The sequence below is a fragment of the Rhea pennata genome, chromosome 13, assembly GCF_028389875.1.
Source record: "Rhea pennata isolate bPtePen1 chromosome 13, bPtePen1.pri, whole genome shotgun sequence".
In the NCBI taxonomy this organism is placed as follows: Eukaryota; Metazoa; Chordata; class Aves; order Rheiformes; family Rheidae; genus Rhea; species Rhea pennata.
This window is the reverse complement of record NC_084675.1, coordinates 22513016-22524808: the sequence shown is the minus strand read 5'-3', so window position 1 is coordinate 22524808 and position 11793 is coordinate 22513016. Positions and strand designations below refer to the sequence as shown.

Here is an 11793-nt window from a genome sequence, read left to right as displayed (position 1 = left end):
TTGCACAGGAGCACAGCTGCATGTTTGTGTGTGTGAGGTTTGTTCTCTACAAAAAAAAAAAAAAAAAAAATCTAAACAATCTGACATGGTTGACCTTTAAGAAGAGCTGGCTTTTACATCTTACCTGAAGGCAAGACCAAAGCTGAACAGTGACTTCTGTGCTATGCTTGCATTTGCTAGAGTAGAAATGCATGCAGGCCTTGCAAGTGTCAAGTTTATTTTACACAATAAATTTAATATATTACATAGAAGATGATATATACATCACTTTGTAGGCATGCTCCTGTACCCAGGGTATGTTTTTGCACTCTGAAGAGACTGGACAGTCTTAGCACACCTGCATCATCATGGAGGTCACCATATTATCGAAAGCCCTAGAGGGAAGAAAGGAACAAATATTAAAGGAAGCATACCAGATCTCCTCTACACTACCAGAAATGCCTGTTACTGGCTAACAAGCTGGCTTTTCCTGGGCTGAGTGGATGGTTTTGCTCTCTCTCTAACATGTTCCACAAGTAAACAGTGACTTCTGTATTAAGCTGAAATAAGCACGGGTCTTATCCTGGCCTCAGCAAAACATGAAAGAAATCGTTCTTTCCGAGGCAGTAGAACCTCAACATTACCAGAAACTTGCTATGGGATTCCAGATGAGAAATGGGAGGCAGCACTCCTCAATTAGCAATCCACATAAGGATTTATGCATAGTGAAGAGCCCAACAGATCTTACTCCAGGATAAACCTGGGAGAAATACTGCTGCTTAACATTTAACCTGGTCTATTTACCTATGTTGCAGTAAGAGGTAACTCTTCTCTCTTATTTTCTTGAGTTAATGTTTCTGATCTCAGTACTGAGATTAGAAAAAGCTCAGTGTAGTGTCTAATGAGAATAGCAGATAGTTTTCTATTATGCAGTGATGGCCCAAGGAGAACAGAGCTTTTAAGAAGTTACAGCACCTCCATCTGTGCTGGTCAACCACTGGTGTTACGTTCTTGGTCCTATTAGATTTTAAGTGCCATGCAAGTCGCCAAAAGATAACAAAGCTCAAAGATTGTGTGGTCAGCCTACTTACCTGGAATGGATACGGTCCCCAGGGTTATAAAAAGGGTTACACATTATGTCTGTATATGAATTATGCAGCTTTCGGAACATCTGAAAAGGGATTGTAGTTTAATTAATTTTTTTTTTTTTTTTTTTTTTTTTTTGCTTCTCAGCATTTTCTGAATAAGTGGAAGTAGCAAAAATACTGATGTGGCTAGTTGCATTCTGATTTCCTGCACTTACACTGCGGATCTCATTGTCTCGAAGTGCTGTGTTTGAAGAATCTACCACCATAACAAACTTCACCTTGGAATTTGTCACGTAGCCATATCTGCACAGCTGTTAAGGAATTTGCTTCTGACACACTAGAGACTGGAAAAGTAACTAAAACAAGTCTGGAATATAGTCAAAGAAACAAGCTGAGAGGAAACACTGTGTTTATACAGTACCCAGCACATAACTAGGATTAGATGAAGTGCAAAAACTGGCATCTAATACCAGCCAGTGGGATCTAGAACTTCAAAAATTAAAAAGTGAGTTTACAAAAACCCAGAAATCACGTCTGTTACAGCAGACATCCTCCATCCATGGGATTCTATGAGACACAAAAAGCCAAAGAAAGTTTAAATGATCAACTTTGTGAGTTAAACACTAGAACAGCGGTGATCCTTGACTACTTATTTTAGAGAAGCTGAGCTAGATGTACAGGATTTAGACACCTGCAGAGCCGACCCACAGATGTCTTCATACTCCTGCTACTTTCACTAATGTTACCTGAAGAGTCTAAGCTCTGTCCTAGTCACAGTCAGTTTTAATTAGGCAGAGCATAAAGAATCCAGTTTATGAAATCTAGACAAACCAGACACTGCACCTCCTTGTGTGCTAAAACAACACACAGGCTGAGGGTAAGCTTTTTTACTGCTAGCTGGGCAATGAAGCAGCTGCTAAATAAGGTGACGAACTTGAACCTTTACACAACGATCTGGTCAATGAGTCTGTCTATTTTGTGCTGATGTTTTTAACGTAGCACCAAATAAGAAAACAGATTCTCCCTGTTGAGGCTTTTGCAATAAAGACCATATAAACGCATGCTTGCACGGCCTAGGCATAGTCTTGTTGAATGCTGGATGTCAATATTATCTGCCTAATGACAGTTATACTAGGTTTTTTTAAAAAAAAAAAAAAAAAAAAAAAAAAAGCTCACCACCTGAAGCCAAGGCTTTAAAACAAAGCAAAGTAAGTTCCAGCAATACAGGCAAAAGATACTAAGCTTTCTAAAACAGCATAGTTCCACTGACTCCAGTGCAATGACAGCTGAATTGACATAAATCAGTCAAGGGAAAATTAATGCTACTTTATATAATTTTTACAGTAATTGGCAAAATTAATCGTTATTTTATCTTAGTTTACATAAACCATAAAGAGGCATAATGTTTTGCTTCACATTTATTCTTTTACTGTGGCTTTCACCACTAGAGCATGTTAGCTGAAACCAACTGTTTTCATTGAACTTTTCATAATAGTTGAAATATCTCCCTTGGTCTCAGCCTTTTCTCACAAGTTTGTTTTTAAATACATTCCCTCTCTCTCTCTGAGGCTGCAACAGCCAACTGTGCAGGCCACTGAGCTAGGAAAGGAACACAGTGGATGCCACTCGTCTGTTAAGGACAAAAAGCTTGTTTTGGCACTCTTTTTGTTACCTTTGATATCACTGTTGCAATGTTAAATAAAACAATGACACATGCTAGAAGAGGCACCCTGGTGAACATAAAAGCCTAGTCCTTCAATTCCTTAAATTAAGAACTTGATTGGAAGTTGGAGAAAGGAAAGAAGGCAATAATACAAGTGGAGTGTGCTGCTTAGGCACTAGAAAGATACACTTTGTAGTCTTCCGTTGGGTAGAGGAGCCCCAGGTACAGCTCCCTCTGATCTACAAGAGCCTTGCCCATCGCAGAGATCTTCTCATCCACGACATCGAGGGAAGTGTGCACGGTGTAGTGGAACTTCAGCTCGTTTTCGGTCGGAACGCTTCGGATGTACAAGGGATAGTTCTGCAGAGGATGACAACTCAGTTAACCGGGATTGGTAACTCACTCCTGCGAGTGACGGCTAGCGTGACCTCAGTGCTTTCGCTCTAAGCATGGCTATCATCAGAAGTAAGCTATTCTGAGTATGTTACGTTCAAGGGCATCACAGCACTTTACATCCTGCAGCATTTGTGGAAGAGATGTGGCCCCATGCACCAGTGGCAGCAGAACTGTTTGCGCAGGCATCGCACCAGTGTCAGGCCTCCTGACAGCTTGGTGCGACTCCTACCCCAGCCAGGCCCGTCCCCAGCCCGCGGGACCTTCCCAGGATTTCTGAGGGAAATCCTTCTAATGGCAGCAGGATGCCACTGCTGCTGCTGTCCCTGCCCTTGCTCGAGCTGCCCCCCACCTCCCCCCAGTCCTGGCCTCAGCCTGCTCCTGCCCAGCTCATCCCAACCTCTGTCTCTGGCACCTGCCCCACAACCCCCCATCTGTCACAGCTCTGCCTGGGGCCCTGCAACCCCCACAGCTGTGGCCCTAACCCCAGCTCTGTTCCCTCACCCCGCTCCAGCCCCACAACCTCAGCCATGGCCTTACTTCCTCGCTCAGGCCCCACAGCCTCAACTCTAGCCCCACTGCTCCCATTGGGCCCTGCAGTCTCAGCCCTGGCCCTGTCACCCTGTTCAGGCCCCACAGCCTCAGCCCTCACTGAGTCACCCTGTTCAGGCCCCACAGCCTCAGCCCTGGCCCCACTGCTCCCCTCAGGCCCCACAGCCTCAGCCCTGCCACCCCACTAGGGCCCCACAGCCTCAACCCTGGCCCTGCTCAGCCCCCACACCCTCAGCCCTAGCCCCACTGCTCCGCTCAGGTCCCCACAGCCTCAGCCCTGGCCCCGCAGCTCCGCTCAGACCCCCACAGCCTCAGCCCTGGCCCCGCTGCTCCGCTCAGACCCCCACAGCCTCAGCCCTGGCCCCGCAGCTCCGCTCAGGTCCCCACACCCTCAGCCCTGGCCCCGCAGCTCCGCTCAGGTCCCCACACCCTCAGTCCTGCCACCCCACTAGGGCCCCACAGCCCCAGCCCTGGCCCTGCTCAGCCCCCACAGCCTCAGCCCTGGCCCCACTGCTCCGCTCAGGTCCCCACAGCCTCAGCCCTGCCACCCCACTAGGGCCCCACAGCCCCAGCCCCAGCCCTGCTCAGCCCCCACAGCCTCAGCCCTGGCCCCACTGCTCCGCTCAGACCCCCACAGCCTCAGTCCTGCCACCCCACTAGGCCCCCACAGCCCCAGCCTCAACCCTGGCCCTGCTCAGCCCCCACAGCCTCAGCCCTAGCCCCACTGCTCCGCTCAGACCCCCACAGCCTCAGCCCTGGCCCCACTGCTCCGCTCAGACCCCCACAGCCTCAGTCCTGCCACCCCACTAGGCCCCCACAGCCCCAGCCCCAGCCCCGGCCCTGCTCCCGTACTGTACTGCCTTGCTCAGGCCCCACAACCTGAGGCTTCAAGCCCGCCTCCCTGATGCCTGCGCGGGCCCCACCGCCCCGCTCCGGCCCGGCCCCACCGCCGCCGGGCCGGGCCGGGCCCCGCCCCACCTCCTTGGCGATCACGGCGATGCACACCGCCATCTTGGCGCCCGCCCCGCCCCGCCCCGCGCGCGGCGTCACGTGCGCGGCGCCCCGTCACGTGAGGCGGGCGGCGGTTGCCATGGCGAGGGCGCTGCTGCTGCTGCTGCTGCTGCTGCTGCTGGGCCTGTGCTGGGCCCCGGGCCGGGCCCCGGGCCCCGGCGGTGCGCGGCCCAACCTCCTGCTGCTCCTCATGGACGACGTGAGTGCGCCGGGGGTGTCCCTTGGGGGGAGGGAGGGGGGGGGCAGGCACTGGTCACGAGGGGGAGAGTGTCCGTGGGGGGACGCTGGTCACGGGGGAGGGTCTCCTTCGGGGAGGGGGTGTCCTCAGGGGGGACACTTGTCATGGGGGAGTGTCCTCTTGGGGAAAGGGGTGTCCTCAGGGGGACACTTGTCACGAGGGGAGGGTCTCCTTCGGGGAGGGGGTGTCCTCAGGGGGGACACTTGTCACGGGGGGGGGTCTCCTTCGGGAGGGGGTGTCCTCAGAGGGACACTTGTCATGGGGGGGTGTCCTCTTGGGGGAGGGGGTGTCCTCAGGGGGACACTTGTCACGAGGGGAGGGTCTCCTTCGGGGAGGGGGTGTCCTCATGGGGGACACTTGTCATGGGGGGTGTCCTCTTGGGAGAGGGGGTGTCCTCAGAGGGACACTTGTCATGGGGGGGGTGTCCTCTTGGGGGAGGGGGTGTTCTTGGGGGGACAGTGGTCAGAGAGGTGCTCCTCTGTGGAGGAGGGGACACTTGCCCCCAAGGAGTGTCCTCAGGGGTGTCTCCGTCGGGGAGGGGACGCTTGCCACCAGGGAGGATGCCTTGGGGGCACAGGGGATGCTTGTCAGCAGGCAGGATCCGTCGTGGGGGGCTGTGGACATTGCCACTGGGCGAGCACCACTGGGGAGGGGACAGGGGCCACTTGTCACCAGAAGGATGTCCCCTTGGGGGAGGACAGTTGTCACAGAGGAGTGTCCCTTTGGGTAGGGGACACTTGTCACCAGGCAGGGTCTTCTCAGGGGGCTGGGCATGCTGTCACTGTGGCAGGACACTGGAAGATGTCCCCTTTGAGGGGGAGACGTTGTCACCAGGCATGGGCCCTTAGCGGGGAGAGGACATGTGGCAGGGACACTTCCCTTGGGAAAAGTCACCTTGTGGGCAGAGGGGACGATGGGGAGTGCTGGCAGGGTGGAGGATGAGGATGTTTGGGGTGGTGGCAGCCCCTCCCCAGCTGTCAGTGCGGGTCCTGTGGTTGCCCCGCGCCTCCCATGGCTGGGCTGGCACGAACGGTCTGTTGGTATCTGAGAAATGTGCTGGTGTGGCATGTGCAGCATCACAGAGATGCTGCGAGGCAGGGACCATCGCCCCTGAGCTCGCAGGATCCTTGGTGCACGTGCTGGGCCAAAGTCTGTACTGGTGCTAAAGCAGAAGTTTTCAAGTAGGGGTTTCATCAGACTGGCTGGCTCTCCATGAGCCTTCTGCAAATTACTCTTTCCCCTAAGCCCACATCAAGGGCCACTGGCAGGTCTGTCAAGACTTGTTCGGAGTGTGTCTTGCACATTTATTTGCCTCCTTGTGCTCCCCACAGCACTGTCCTGTTCACTCTTGCTGATTGGTGCTCTCCCTGGTGTGTATGATCCCTTCTAGGCGGCATCGTTTCTGGGTTTACATATGATCCCTTCTAGGCGGCCTGTTTTCTGGATTCACGTATGATCCCTTCTAGGCGGCATGATCTCCAGATTCAGCAGTGTGCTACAGGGATATTTTAATAAGCTTGTGTTCTTTCAGACATACTCTGAAAACCGATGTGCTCAGTTGCTTTCTTGTCTCAAGTCCTTTCCAGAATTTATGTAAAAAATGGTGAATCGAAAAGGAAGACCCTGGCCCAGCGTATTCTATTTCCTGCCCCTCCTGTAGTGGAGAGCTGCCCTTGGTGACATACTCTAGAGGCATTACAGTATTAATGCAAAACTCTCTGTGGATGTCCTGTTAAATAAATAATTTTAAAAAAGACTTTCCAGATCTGTAAAGTCAAGCCTATGCATAAGTCTTTTGGAGTCAGTACTTAAAACAACTACATTCCTTATCTAGGTGTCTAATCATCTTATCTACTGGTCCATTCATAATGATTAAGCAATTAGTTCCACTGTCCTTGGCAAAGGATTCCACTCACTAACTAGTAACAGTGTTGGGAAGAGGGGTATTTTGTTTTTTCAAACCTTAATAAAGTCACTCTAAACTTAAGACTTGTTTTTGTAGCTTACAAAAATAATTGTGGCAGTATCTTCTAATACCAGCAATGGATGTAGTTGCAACAGCACTCAGTATGGTGCAGCTACAAGTATAGACAAAGAAACTCCAACACACTTCAGAAAATGCACTTAGAAACTCAGATTTGCTACCTTAAAAGTAAACTAAAAGTGAATTAACTCCATTAATTTTTGCTTTCTGAACTGAGAAAAATGCATTGGAGAGCAAAAATAATCACAGATTTCTTTCCAACTGAAAACCTGTTCACTTTTCCAATCTCCAGTGGTATTAGCCACAGAAGTAAGGAAATGTATGTGTTTCCAGCGCAACCTTTAAGCTGGTAGCATCTTACTGCTTTGCTTCACTTCTAATTTTTTTCTGTCTTTTAGATATGTTTGTAATAGCAATGCACTGTGTGCCATTTTAAGCTGCCTGAAAAAATGATGAGGGTGGGTGTATGACTAGAAGGGTGTGCAAGCTCTTATCGCCTGTTTGGCTCCCTTCTGACAATTCAACATGACTATCTCGCTGTTGTTTTCATAGTGTTTCCACACTCTTGTACAAGATAATTACCTTGTAAGCCGGGTTTTTCTGGTCAGTTGAGCCTCCAGCAGTCTATCTGAATTTCCCATTCAAGAATATTCCCCCCCAAGCCAGCATGTGTAATTTTCAAGATGAAAGCTCCTTGGGACGGCGATTAGCCCATTCTAGAAGCATTAGTACAGCGTAAGACATGATGAGGCACAGATCCCGACTGGAGCCTCTGTGAACTATTTATTTATTTATATACTATTCATTAAAAATACATTTTCATGGTCTTTTTTCCTTTGATCCTTTTGTAACTTCTGTGACTCTTTCACTGTGTGTGAATTAGAACAACACAGTATCCTTTCTTTCTTCCTTGATGATAAAGATATAGAAGAACTGAGAACTCAGAGGTGACCCTGTTGAAGCCTTTTTAATTCTGCATCCTAGTGGTATGTGATACCATTTAATTGCTTCTTCACTCAGTCTTCAACAACCAGCTCTGCAGCTCTCCAACAATTTTCTTTTCCAAACTGCACCACTACAATGTTAATGTTAGACTCTCAAATGGGACCAGACAGATGGTTTTCTAAAGCTCTAGGTACATTATGCCCTCCATATCAGTTGCTCACCTGATACACATCTGTATTAAAGAAAGCTATTGCCTTTTTAAAAGCACAATATAATCTCTAGCAACCATGGTGCCTAATTGCTCATTAAGTTGTTCTCTTCTAGATCCTTCTGTTTTAAGTCACTTAGTTTTATTTGTATTATTACCAGTAATAGTTTTCAGCAGTGAATTTAGACATGATGGCAATTTTCTGGTTCTCCTGGTCAGGGGCTGTGTGACCTCACTCAATTAGGGGAGACACAGGGTGAAATTATTGTCTTGCAAATAAGCAGTGACACATAATGCCTCTGGCAGGTTTTTCTCCAGAGCTTGCTTTTAAAATACATACTTTCTCTTTTCCTGCAGCGCTACGTTTGAATTTAGACCCTTTTCCTTGCATTACTAATTATGTATGTGTAGATGGATAGATAGATGCAGATGACTGAGAGATGGACTGGGGGTCAGTGGTCCAACACAAAGGCAGATGTAGCCAGGGACTGAGTGGTTTGTACAGTACTGAGCATATTGTGTGTAACTTCCTCTGTTGCCCTGGTACACATGCACTGGTTGGTCTTCAAACACTGCAGTAGGAGTGAAGATGTTAGGGTTTTTATCTAGTGCTGCTATAAATGATTCTGTGTCCGTTATCAAGTCATATAATCTCGTGTGTGCCTCAGTTTCCCATCTGCCAGTGAATAATCAAATAGTTCTCTGCCTCACAATGTTTGGGAAGATAATCTTTATCACATTTGTAAAGTACTCCCTGAGAAGAGAGATGAGCGCTATAAAGATTTAGAAATGAAGGGATAAAATAAAAATGTTATGTGGGCCCAGAAGCATTGTCATTTGTTGAAAGGTAAAAGTACTTTTACATCTTTCGGTGTGCTCTTTTTGCAGATGGGTTGGGGTGATTTGGGAGCTTTTGGAGAGCCTTCTAAGGAAACTCCTAACTTAGACCAGATGGCTTCAGAAGGGATGCTTTTCCTGGATTTTTATACTGCTAACCCCCTCTGCTCTCCATGTAAGTAAACTTGAGTTTTAAACTAGCATATAAGTGTGCCACCTTCTGAGAAGATTGGGATGTTTGCCAGCATCTGACATGAACTAGCAACCAAACCAGTGATTACCCTCAGGGCAGAGTTTGCATTTGATGCTTTGATCTTCTATTTTGCTTCCTTTTATTTATTTTTTGAGAGGAAAGCCTGCAATCTTTAGTTCATACAAAGCAGTGTTTTAGTCATCAAATCAGTCCAACTGAAGGATCTTTTTTTTTAATATTCCATTTTAGTATTCTAGCCTCAGTCACTGTTTTTTTCTTCTTTATTATTTTGGGGTTAACAGACAAAACAGTATCTAAATTGTTGTTGAAGAAAAATACATAATTTATCTGATTCTGCTGTCTTTGGTGAGACTTTCATGCAAGCAACAACAGCAGGTTTTGTCCTACCGTTGACCCTGGTGGCTTGCAAGATTCTTGGGGAAGGGACAACAGACAAAAGAAGCACCTGAGTCTGGGAGATGCAGATTATTTTGTATCCGTACTGCTGTTTTTGTTTTGTTTTGTTTTCAATTTGATTAGCAACCAAGTACCAAAACAAGAATAAGAAACAAAGACTTTCTATTTGGTGTTTCATTTAGGAAAAAATTTGTCAATGTGCTAGTGACTGTCCTTCAGGACATCATCAGAGAGAGACAGGTTCTTTTTGTTCACTCTTACATGACTTTTGTTCTGGCATGCTAGCCTAAGCCCGCAGTCTGTTTGAGTTATGATTTCCTCTTAAATGTATATGCTAGGTATTCCATTTATCATTACTGATACAGAATGGCTGCTTCGCTTCCTATTGGAAGGAGTTACTTTTCAGTAGTGGGTAAACTAATTTAATACAAGTGCTAAATTCCAGTCAGATTTGACTGTGATGGTGTCATATCAGAACCTGATTATCTCTGTGGCTCACTTGGGAAGGGAGTTGTACCTGTTCCCATGTGAGTGATCAGTCATTGAGTGCACTGTCCTCAGCCTTAATGCCGTAATATTAAGCAGAGAGTGCTTGTAAAATAAAATGATCTTTGTTGTTATTTGCAGCAAGGGCAGCACTGTTGACGGGCCGTCTCCCAATCAGGAATGGCTTTTACACCACAAATGCACATGCCAGAAACGGTATGAGCCTTATTACAGATTTGCCTTCTCTCTTTGTTACTTGGTATTTATTAGGAAGTTTTGCTTTGAACAAAGACTTGGCTCAGTGATTTTCCTTTATGGATCCTCCAGAGTGGCACAGGAAGATTACCCTGATAATGGCTGGTAATAAGTGTGAAATGTATTGCTTCCCCCTCATTAAGCTAAAGGCAGAAAACTTCCTCAAATGAAGAGACAAATAGGGATGGTTAATCTGTTTGGTCTGTTGGCTGAGGTATGGTTCCTCTGGGTAGGCTAGTTGATATTTGGTGAAAGTCAGTCACATGGGGTATACCGTTAACATCCTAGGTTAACTACAAACTGCTTAGAAGTTTATTCATGAGCCAGTTTCCTCTCTAGGTTAGCCAGGGCGGTTGTGTAGTACCATTGTGTCCATGGTGCTTCCAAGGAAGAGTATCAACTTATGATGTCCCTGTGTTCATTTTAGTTACTGTGACTGGTTCCAAAATGACAGGCACCATGTGAGACCATACATGCTTGGGCAAGAATCAGCAGCTACATACTGATTCACACCATGTGAATCAGTAATGCATGCTTGGCTATCTCCTTGCTAACCAAAGTCACATCTTAGATTTTCAAGGGCCAAAGAATTGCTGACAGTGTGTGAGTGGTACCATTTCTTTCAGCTCCTGCAGCCTAGTCAGGTTTATTAATCATTTGATTTAGGAAAATGCCTTTGTTTTAGAAAATACCGAGTAAATTTGCAGGAGTAAAAGTGAAACAACTCCAGTGCACTCCTGAAGTATTTGTTTTCTTTATGACCTCCCTTTCAAGGGCTTCACCTTAATGCTGTGCCCGAAGCCCGTTTTGTTTGTTGGCCATGGTATGGAAGTGGGTGGAGATCTCTCTTTGCTTCAGACATGTATTTGCTGAATCAACTTGTTTTCTTCATCTCTTAGTCTCAGATAATTAGATTCCTAAAGAGTGATATTGCTGGAACATCAAACTAATTGCTATTTCTGTTCTGCTTAAATAATCCTTCTAATCATGGATAGCCATTAGCTGTTTGCCCTAACATTTGTAAGAGTCAGAAAGAATGTTTTGGTTTTCCACAGCATACACGCCACAAGATATAGTAGGAGGAATCCCAGATTCTGAACTACTGCTTCCAGAGTTGCTGAAGAAAGCAGGATACATCAATAAGATCATTGGCAAATGGTAAACTCATTTTAAGATCTTTTGCTTTAAGATTCAGTTTTCAAGTACATATATTGTGAAGGAGGAGGACAACTGGAGCTGGGAGGAAAAAATGTGCTGAAGCTCAGATGTCTATCTTTCTTTCAAAACCTGTGGTAGATCTCCTCCCCTGTTGTGATTAATTTCAGAACTGAGTGCTATCATTATAAATACATACTATAATTCATATATATACAAACACTTCAGCTCTTTGGGCTTTCATCCATGTACCACACTACATAATTTAATCCCCCCCCCCAAAAAAAAAATGCTAAGGTGTTCTGCTAGAACTTGCCTTCAGCACCTACATGCTTTTTATCTTTGGCTTCTGCTATATATTGTTCTTTTGTTGATAGAGTAGACTAAAT

The 11793-nt window shown here is 46.6% G+C and overlaps 2 protein-coding genes across 2 annotated transcripts in view; one reads left to right on the top strand and one right to left on the bottom strand.

The window, feature by feature from the left end:
- Positions 1-200: 200 nt before the first annotated feature.
- Positions 201-4746, bottom strand: TRAPPC2L (trafficking protein particle complex subunit 2L). Its single transcript, XM_062586710.1, has 5 exons — positions 4654-4746; positions 2918-3090; positions 1283-1370; positions 1071-1150; positions 201-374 (listed from the first exon to the last, which is right to left on the bottom strand). The coding sequence occupies exons 1-5, from the start codon at positions 4684-4686 to the stop codon at positions 329-331; spliced, it is 420 nt and encodes a 139-aa protein (XP_062442694.1). The 5' UTR covers positions 4687-4746; the 3' UTR covers positions 201-328.
- A 7-nt stretch (positions 4747-4753) lies between these two features.
- The window catches only part of GALNS (galactosamine (N-acetyl)-6-sulfatase), a 50893-nt gene continuing 43853 nt past the window's right edge, over positions 4754-11793 (top strand). The window contains exons 1-4 of the mRNA XM_062586707.1: positions 4754-4885; positions 8950-9073; positions 10136-10210; positions 11305-11407. Of these exons, the coding sequence (XP_062442691.1) occupies positions 4766-4885; positions 8950-9073; positions 10136-10210; positions 11305-11407 (422 nt within the window). The 5' untranslated portion in view covers positions 4754-4765. The remainder of the gene's footprint in view (positions 4886-8949; positions 9074-10135; positions 10211-11304; positions 11408-11793) is intronic.

Excerpts from the sequence above, each read along its gene's own strand:
- TRAPPC2L (XM_062586710.1), bottom strand. The coding sequence starts at position 4,686 with ATGGCGGTGTGCATCGCCGTGATCGCCAAGGAG. Across the intron at positions 3,091-4,653 it reads TCGCCGTGATCGCCAAGGAG|AACTATCCCTTGTACATCCG; the intron begins GTGGGGCGGGGC and ends CATCCTCTGCAG. Across the intron at positions 375-1,070 it reads GGGGACCGTATCCATTCCAG|GGCTTTCGATAATATGGTGA; the intron begins GTAAGTAGGCTG and ends TCTTCCCTCTAG.